Genomic DNA, 9,878 nt, shown 5'->3' with positions numbered 1-9,878 from the left:
AAGTAATCCAGCCTGAGCTGCCTGAATTCAGCCGCCCACTCACGTTTCCTGGACCCCCAACACTTTACCTCCTCTACACTATGTGTAATCTAGTGTTTCTTTTACTGTGGTCCACTCTGTGTTGAACGCTATTTCTACTATGTCCACAATTACACTTGTATTGTTACAGCATGGTGCTGAGCCAACACTATAAAGCCTCAGCAGTGCAGATCGAGTAGCTTATGAGGAGGACTGATGCCAAACGGTGCCATGTTTAGTGGAGATCTGCTCTCAAGCCAATCCAATAATTTATCCTTGGCCACTTCACCTAGTGCATAGCAAACTCTGGAAGGATCTAAACCTTTCACTTGGGATTAAACAGCAAATTGTAAATATATGGAAACAATACTGCTACAGAAAAGTCTGTATAGCTAGCTGTTACATAATATTTTTATATTCATTACTGATCAAAATGTGTAAGTCACTCATAGTGCTCAACAGCTCTGCAGTTCCCCCCCAGTACTATGGAACTTTTCTAGCAGCTTTAAGCTAAATTGCTTTGATTTCACATCCCACATCCTCACTGTTTTGGGTCATTCTCACTGCTCTCATCCGCATCATATTAACTGTTCACAGCGAAAGAAAAATTTGAATAACAACAATAACTGTACACAATGTAGCCACCGGCCAGTGAATATATGGTGGTGCAATTAGCAGCTAAAGAAACCGATGTGGATCCCCAAACAAAGGGGAAAACAGATCAAATATTGGACTTAAATTTATCAGGGGGCAAACAATTGTCATGTGTATCCTTGAGGTGTGACAAACATCTTGAATACATTTTCTTTTTTCATTAAACATTTGGAAAACTGACTTTTTTTTCTTTTCTTTTTAAATCATGTATGGTTTACAGCCATGCTCTCTCTTTGAGGTATAGTTTGATCTACTTCTTCACTACCTTTGTTGGCACATTGTTATGTTTGTCGGGACACTACATCAACAGAACAGTGTGAAATGCAAAATAATGTGGCATACGCTGCCTGCGTGTATATTTGTATGCGTGTGCGTCATCAATAGGGGCCCACTTATGAAAATATCACTCCATAGTGCTGCTGGTGGTCAAAAAGCTTTACGTTTGGGCTGAGCCTGGCTGCACAGAACGAGTTGTAATCACTGATCCACTGGCAGCGAGGTTTAAGGTGTTCATTCATTCATTTTATGCATTACTTCGAAGGAGTGTACAGTAAATGTTCTGATGTGTTTACCAGAACCCTGATCTATCCAGATCAAACTATGTTTCTAGCGGTGACAGAGAAGTCGAATACACATATGTTCTTGTTAATTAGTGCAAAGTCCCGACTCCAGCTGTGCCACTGAGAAGTCCCGTCCCTCTGAGCACTGACAGACGACGCACAGGCTGCTCCTGTATGTGAGACGCCACCTCTGTCCCTCACTCTGTGTCTCACTACATCTGCTTTGTATTAGGTTGTTGCCATGCAGGAAAAAACACAATTCTTTTGTAGTCTCTTCCAGCCAATCAGGAAGTGAATTGGGGGTAGTTTCCTGTTTCCTGTGTTCCCCAGACAGTACGGACTTGGGCCTGGTAGCCCCGTTCGGTTTCCGAAATTCATGTGTTCCTCCAGGAAACTGAGAGGAGTCATCATCTGGCGGAGCATAACAGTAATAACTTCGCTCTCTCTCTTTCTCTGCTACAAATATGTGGCAGATTTTCAGCTCTGAGTCATCAGCCAACTGCAGCCTCATGCCAAAGGACAAGACTTTGATGAAAACAATGTGACGCAAGGGTTACATTACTGGGAGCATAGCGCCATGGGGATCAGACTGACAGCAAGTACGACTGCTGCTAGGTAACTACACAGTGTAAACTCAACTGTCAACTGACTCCACTTGTACTTTACTGGGGTATTTCCACCTGATTGGTACTTCTACTCCACCACATTTCAGAGGTTCACTCCACTACATTTATTTATCCATCAGCTGCAAGTAACTAGTTATGATGACTGCATGACAGTTATTCTATTGATTAATCTGCTGAATAGTTTCTTGATTAATCGATTCATCTTTCAGTAGTGAAAAATGTCCATACCAGTTCCTGGTCATCTTCAGGCGTCCTCCTTTGTCCAAACAAACCCATAGATATTCAATTACACTAATAGAAAACAAAGGAAAGCTAAAAACCTTCATATTTGAGAGGCTGAAAAAAGCTTATTTGTTATTCAATTATCGACGATCCTCTAATCAACCTACTACAACACTAAAATATACTATTTCAGAAATGCATACTGTAATAATATATAACACTCACAGCAGGGCCGAGCGATAAAATCTCACAGGTGTCATTTTTTCTGTATTGACTGTTTTTACTATTGATACTTCAAGTACATTTTGGTCATACTTCTGGACAGTGTATTTTACTGTACAATAAGGTAATTGGACTTTTACTTATAGGATCTGACTACTTGCTCTACCACTTCATTTTAAGCAGGTTAGTTTATAGGAAAGACGTTTGTGACACACAGAGGTCCACCAGTCTTTCAGTTTTCATTCACAGGAACTCAATGCTGCTGGATGACTGAACATTCATTCAGAAAGTGCAGCAAACTAATGAGGCCATTGTGATTTAAATATTACAACTCTCCCTGGAGTTACAGGTCTGAGCATATTATCTCACTGAGGCTGGACTATTTAATTAACTCAACGCAGGGTGGTTCTCTCTCCAGCTGTTTTCCAGGGACTCTGCGGCCAATTTTAACAGCAGGTAAGGAGCTTAAAAATACAGTCTAACTTTGTATATCAGCTCAGTCGAAAAAAGCGTCTACCAGAGTGTTTCTTTTTTAATGCTGGCTGGCATCACCACACTGCCACACAGCTTGTATGTGTGTTTGTTGTCATTTTTTTCCCTCAGCTCATCCCTTCTGTCGCATGTTTTGAGTCAAAACAAACCAGACAGCACAGCCAGGATGAAATGGGTGCCAGATGTCAGTGAAAAAGAAAGGAGACAGTCCCAAACATCCCATAATGACACGCGATAACAGTTAGAGCTCACTGAGGAAATTATTTGCTCTGAATGATTTGATATAAAAAAAGTAAAAAATGTGAGCATGTTGTCAAACAGGTAAGACAGCAGCATTTCAGACTAACAAAATCTATCATTCAGGAAAATCTTCAGATTAATCGATAATCAAAATAATCACTTGTTGTCACCCGAACTGTAACATAAAAGTAAGCTTATGGTGACCATATTGTTCTATTATCATTTAATATTATCATTACTATCATTACTAGCAACCTCTGAGACACATGTGGGTATATAAAGTACTGCACAGTTTCCATTGTGTAATTACTACAGTGCTACGACCAGGGCACGATTTTCTTGTAAACTGTAGTAGTCCGAATTGTACTGAAAAACTCCCCACCACAGCATACACTGCAAAATGTACTTCCTCATGGTTACATTTACAAGACATGCATGCACCACATGCCTCCTACAAACCAGGGGTACCCACTGGAGACCAGCAAGATATCTAAATATAGAAATCTAGACTAACAATCAATAGCGAGACAGTCAAGCATAAAGCTGTTTGGAGGGGGAGGAGGACCGAGAGAGAAGGGGGTGCAATAACATGAATGGGTGGCTGCAGCTAAAGTGTAATAAAGGTTTATTTGATCTCAAGTGCACAGAAAAGGCATCTGGATATTTACAGCTGTGGAGCTTTTATGTCGCATAGTCTGCTAAATATCACCCAGCGTGTTCTAATCGATTCAAGTCTCCATATGTAGACCTCTGAGACACATGATTTGGATTCTAATGCCAGCTGCCAAATTCCCACAATTTTCCCACAAGCCTGTAAAACCTCTGAATTTCTCCCCTTTACATTTTCAGTTGTACAGTTTGCAGTTTACAGTCTGTGCCCTGAAGGCAAGAGTGTGATTTGAATTACAATAACAGGCAGAACAAGACAGATCGGGGTCCCTCCAGTCTACAGCCCTCATTGCCTGCCTGCCTGGCCCGTTAATATGGAGCCATCCATTGAAGCGCTCAGACTGGGGGTAGGGATTTTTCTTCTTACCTATTTTTATTTTAACGCTCTGGAAAACCCGGAGACCTTCCTCTTCTACCGCCATGCTTTCACCGTGGCTCTTTCCCTTTTGACGACTAAATGAAGACAGTCCTCCACGGTGGTCGGTTCTGGCCTCTCCAGCGCACGGATATTCCAGGGGTTTTGCACATCTATGCGCCTCGCACTCCGACCCGACCACTGCCGCTGCTGACTGGTTGAGAACAAGCAAGCAGCCTCGGCTTCAATCCCGCAGCAGCAGCAGCAGCAGCAGCAGCGCCAGCGGAGGTGTGGCTCCACACAACACCGCCCACACATGGGTATGGAGGGTGATCAGTGCTTGGCAGCAAAGGAGGAAAGACAGTGGTGTCATTGAGGAAACTGAACAGTCGAAAGTTCCGCCCACTCTCTAAACCGGATACTGACTGAATCTGGATGTATAATAATAATAATAATAATACAATTGAAATTAAATGAAACAAAAATCACCAATGAAAATTAAAATAGCTCTTACATATCTGCACTGTAAATCTATTGTCCTGCATCCTCCTGCACTTGAGCAGCTTGTCAGCCGCTGTCAATCAAGCACAGACATCAACATCCTTTACCCATTTCAGTTTTAATCAACCAATAACAGTACTGGGGAAAAAAAACAAGCCTTACCTGGACATAATGTTGTCTTATCTAGAATGTGAACAAGATCTTTGCACATTGGGTTACTGCTGTGCAAATGAAAAATACTAAATGTTATACTAATACTACTCAGTTTTCTCATAGCTCTGATTAACTAATGTATTTTCTCAATGAGAATAATCTTTGTTTCCCTGCTAGAATAAAACACAATAATGGTAATATTGGTCATCCAGAGCCATTTTAAAAGGGAAAATAATGTTTCTGTATTTGTTCATGCCTATCACCTGTATCACCTGTACCTTCGGCATTAATCACCCATAGTACAAGGGCTATAAAGTTCCTGTCCCTCTTCGGCATTAATCACCCCTCATATATTGGCTGGCTAGACCCTGAATTGACAAGAACTGGCTCATAATGTTGAATGATTTAAAAAAAAAAAAAAATAGTGTAGTGTAGGCGCTGGCAAAGCTAGGTCACCATACTCCTGTACATCAGCATTTGTTTGTACACCCCACCCTCTCTGAGAATTGACAATGCAGCATCTGTGGCTGTTCAGTGAGTGTGAGTGTTACTCCCCCTACATGGGCCCCACATACAGCAACATGGGCCTGAGTCCACTGGATCAGGGAGAGACTGCAGATGATGATAGAAGAAGCAACATAAAAGCTTTTTACTGTTATTTCTGTGGAGCAAATTATCTATTGCTGTTCCCATGATTTGAGGTTTACAGGCTTTCAACTGCCTTACACTCGTTTCAGTTACTGTATGAACAACACCAAACTCAGGACTTGGCGTATAATAATATGCCATAAGTGCAACACAACCTCATTTTCAAAACAGGCATCTTTGGCCACTGGAGCCTAAACTGAATTGAATGTTTCATGCAGTAAAAATGTAAATTTGGATTGAGTCTGAGGATTTCTTTTGCAGGACACTGATGGAATTGTGAGACACAATGCGCAAAGATAAAACAAAGTCCCTCACTGCTTAAACGTAAACATCAACCTGCCATTATCGAGTGTTTGTTGGTAACTTTAAAAGAATCAAGTCTGTGTATCTCAGAGATCCACATATATAATTAAAAATGACATTGATTTATCTGAATCACCACCAAAATCTTATCTGGTGACAGACAAGAAAGGAGCAAATGGAAACATAACCTCCAATTAAATGTTCTTAAAGGCCATCACAAGACAAGACAGCAATAGCCTGGAAAGAATAAATGGTCCTTATTTTCCTGTTGACACTGATCTTTGGCCAAATCTAACAGATGGAAGAATGGACGAGGTGCTGGCCCGCTTGTTGGGAGGGATGTCTGGACAGGATTTAAGATCCATTCAGGTGAAAGGTGCAGGGTTGTCATCAGCCCACACTTGAGCCTATTGGGCCATGCCTCTGAGATCACTATGACCACATTCCTCAAAATAGCCCGACTCTGGTCTGGAACACTCTACAAACCCAGCTGGCCAAGCCCAACCCAGCCGAGATGTGGGACTTAAAGAACAGTTGCACAGTCTCTCTACAAGGAATGACGGTTAGCTGCAGTGCTTCTGCTGCCGGCCAAAGTGTTGGGATTAGCTGTGACTCCTTTAGAACAGCTCTAAATCTAATTAGGCTACATGTATCATCTCACCCCTCACCCTGTCAGACCCACCTCAGAAAGAAATCACAGTCACCTCGTAGCAACAACCCTGCCACGCACTACAGCTAACTGAATGTTGTGGGACGTAACTAAGTACATTTACTTAAGTACAGCACTTAAATTCAATTTTTGAGTATTTCCATTTTAGCTATTTGTGCTACTACTCCTGTACATATTTTAAATAATGTATTTTTTACTCCACAACAGCTTTACTTTCTGGTGACTTTGTAGATTTAGATCACATGCAGGTCAAATGATCCAATATTTCACAAAAAAGAGCAAAGATGAAAGAAAAGTACAAAAAAACAAATGAACACAGATTTGTGTAGCCAAACTTTGTTTTTCTTCTTTTCTGCCCCTCTAATCATCTCACCGCTCCTGAGATTTATCTTGTGACCCTTTGGAGGGGCCCAACCCCCTGGCTCAAGCCCCCCCTGTGTTCCTGAAAGGATAAACAGTATAGCTAATGGACGGATGGATGGATTGATGTATTGGTACTTTAATGGAAGTGAAAGAGCTGAATACTTCTTCCACCAGTGCAGATCATTAACACAAGACATTATTAACAACTACATTATAGAATAAACTTCCAAACGATACCTAAAGCCGTTAAAATTAGCCCCAGTTTTATCAGCTGCAACATTAAAGTAACACTTACACATTGATGCATCAATAATTACAGTATAATCCAAAAATATTTCATATGTGAAATGGGCCATTCTGCCAAATGAGCAATTTTACTTTTTGTACTTTAAGTAAATTTTGATGCTGATATTTGAATGCATTAGTTTTGCTTGTATTTGACTTTAACTTGAGTAAAGGATCTGAGTACTTTTCCCACTGCTGACTGAATGTGCATTTGTGCCTGTGTGTGCATATAAGTGATGCAGTTAACGACGTGGTTCGTGTGCATTTGACTATCTCTGACTAACTCTGTGGCTATTTTCCTAGATAATAAACATGGTATTACCCATGTTGTATACATAACCACTCAAGACAAATTTATTTTGACGAAAAACTCGGTGACAGTTTGGGGGAAACAGTAATAATGTAGGTCCTTTGTGTTAGCCACATCCTGTAAGGCAAGAGCTTTGGGCTCTTCAAGTTGACTTGGCCCAGCAGGTAAATCGAGAACTCTCCTCTTGACTACAACTTTACATGCACAGATGTACAGCCAGGCAAACTGCCATAAAATAAGACTACATTGTTAGGGGCATGCCAACCAAAGTAGTATCATATTTGCAAGCAAAAATGGCAGGATGGGAGTACAGTTTTTTCTAGCTGCAGCACGACATCACATAGGGAAATAAAGCTTTAAAGATGTTCATGACATGCATTTATTTCAGTTTAGCTGAAGAGACTACGCCCTGTGGTAAACCACAAGGCTTTGTATGTAACTGTGTGTGTGTGTTAGTTAATGGTTTAAAACAGAGAAACAGAGAAGCCCCACATATTGTGGCGGTCTAACTTATCTCAAGCAAAAAAAAAAAAAAAAAAATGAAACTATTAACCCATGTGTCCTATAAGCATGGCATCAAACGATGTCTGTGCAACTATGAACTATGTGCATGTCTGTATGTGTCTGAGTGACAACACCACTGAGAGAAAGAGGAAGAGAGGGCAGACGTCGATTTTAAGGAGATTAGTAAAAGGATGCTCACCGTTGTTATTACGTACAAGCCAACCACCAGAGCAGCGTTTGAGGGCGTTGGCCCCTAACTGTACACTCATAACTTACCCGCCCTAATGTGGATGGTGCTTTTTTTCTATTACAAGTACACACCGTAGCATAAACTGTACAAATGTGAACAGACATGGTATAGGTTAGAGAGGGGGAGAGAATATTGTGTTGAACAGATGGAGATTGAAGATAATCCTGGTATTATGGAAAAGACAAATAAAATCTCTATGAATAGAGCATGAATCAAATCTTAGAAGAACGCATGTGAATTGATTATTGGAAAACATACAGCAGCAAACAACTTTAATTTAAAGTCTCTGAGTGCACAGTTATTAATATATCCAACTCACATAAGAAGAACCTCTGTGTTGATCAGATTGGTTGTTTATGGTTTGATTGTTTACACCCTCCTCAGTTCTAGGAATTGCATATGTAGAAAATAAAAACACAAAAAACAGAAACCAAGCTGTGGGGTGGTAGTGTGGTTAGAGAAAGCAAAACAAAGAACACATGCAGATATGCTGATAGCCCTCTCTTCATCCTTTCAGTTAAACCAATGATGCAGAGATTTAACCAAACACCACCTTTGTTTTTCATGTGCCACAGTCTCTAATTATGACAAGAATAGACTCTATGCAATCCATTTATTTTACATTCAGATTCAGTTACAATCTCAGTTCAGGGGAGATGTGAGTTTTAGATAAGCAAACTCAGAATGATTCCTCAAAGGATGGTTGTTTGCATGAAACCTGTGTTGATTAACTTGTTTGATATGTAACTCTTCTGACATCAGTGCCCATTAGATTGTCCCTGACAATTACACAAAATCCATGTATTTTGAAATGTAGCAGCAGCAGCAGCACCGCAGCAAAACTTTAATGAGCATAACTTTGGTTTAGTTAAGTCAAAGAGCACAAAACTGTGACTTCAGTAATCACACAACTATCTGTAGTATAGCACTATCTAGTGTGCACTCATCATAACTGCAGTGATCCCAAGTTACTAAAAGATTTACAGTACAGGATGGAAGCAGTAGTGGCCCCTGGGCTAGTTTCACAAAGATATTTTAGACCGGTCTATAGTTTTATGCCAGTCTTAATTTTGCCCTTATATTTATCTAATGCAAGGAAGTATATATGTATAAATAAAGAGAGGCTTATTATAAGCCTTACAGGTTACAGGAACTATCCTGAGCGAGAGTTAACAGAGGTCCCGAGTCTGACTACATCAAAAAAGCTACAGCATTTCAGTTCTCAAATGAGCAGCGATTTTATATTACTGGTTGTTCTAAGCATCGTTATACTCCTATTAATGGTCTTAACTGTAGCATTTTGCATTTTCCCAGACAGCTCAGCCAGTTGTTTTTTTTTTGGTCTTAAAAGTTTTAAATTAGTCACAATTAGACCTAACTAATCAAGAACTAGACAACTTTGAGCAACAGATCAACAAAATTCAGCTGTAAGACACTGTTGTTGGTAGATGATGTACATCAGAGAAATCATATAATTAAGAGAATTTAGCACCAAAATGACAAGTGTAGACAATGCAAATATAACCTATGCCATTTTTATTCTTGCTGTTTGTTTGCACCCCTGATGAATGTAATGGACCTCTGCAGCTTTCTGACATTCAAGAGCATTTATAAGTCAAAAGATATTTGACAAATTGTTTTTATTTTTAAGTTTAAAGGTAGAAGTAAAAATGAAGGATTTTTACTTGGGAAACCTTTACCTTTAGGAGTGTGGCACACACAGTACCTGAATACTTATTCCCACACTGCCCTCAGGGACCAGATAGTTTATAGTTTTACTGCTGGATAAGGCAGCCTTGGGTGTTCAGCAGCAAAATAACGTCAAAATAACGT

At 40.2% G+C, this 9,878-nt stretch overlaps 1 protein-coding gene across 1 annotated transcript in view; it reads right to left on the bottom strand.

The window, feature by feature from the left end:
* Nucleotides 1-4,273, bottom strand: part of rasa3 (RAS p21 protein activator 3) — a 37,922-nt gene extending 33,649 nt beyond the window's left edge. Inside the window, exon 1 of the mRNA XM_087178773.1 lies at nt 4,071-4,273. Coding sequence (XP_087034899.1) covers nt 4,071-4,125 — 55 coding nt within the window. The 5' untranslated portion in view covers nt 4,126-4,273. The remainder of the gene's footprint in view (nt 1-4,070) is intronic.
* Between the last annotated feature and the right edge of the window lie 5,605 nt (nt 4,274-9,878).

Source organism: Seriola lalandi, unplaced genomic scaffold (genome assembly GCF_002814215.2).
Source record: "Seriola lalandi dorsalis isolate HSWRI2012SDOR001 ecotype SW California unplaced genomic scaffold, Sedor1 jcf7180002054735, whole genome shotgun sequence".
Classification (NCBI taxonomy): Eukaryota; Metazoa; Chordata; class Actinopteri; order Carangiformes; family Carangidae; genus Seriola; species Seriola lalandi.
This window is presented reverse-complemented; position numbering and strand designations above follow the sequence as displayed.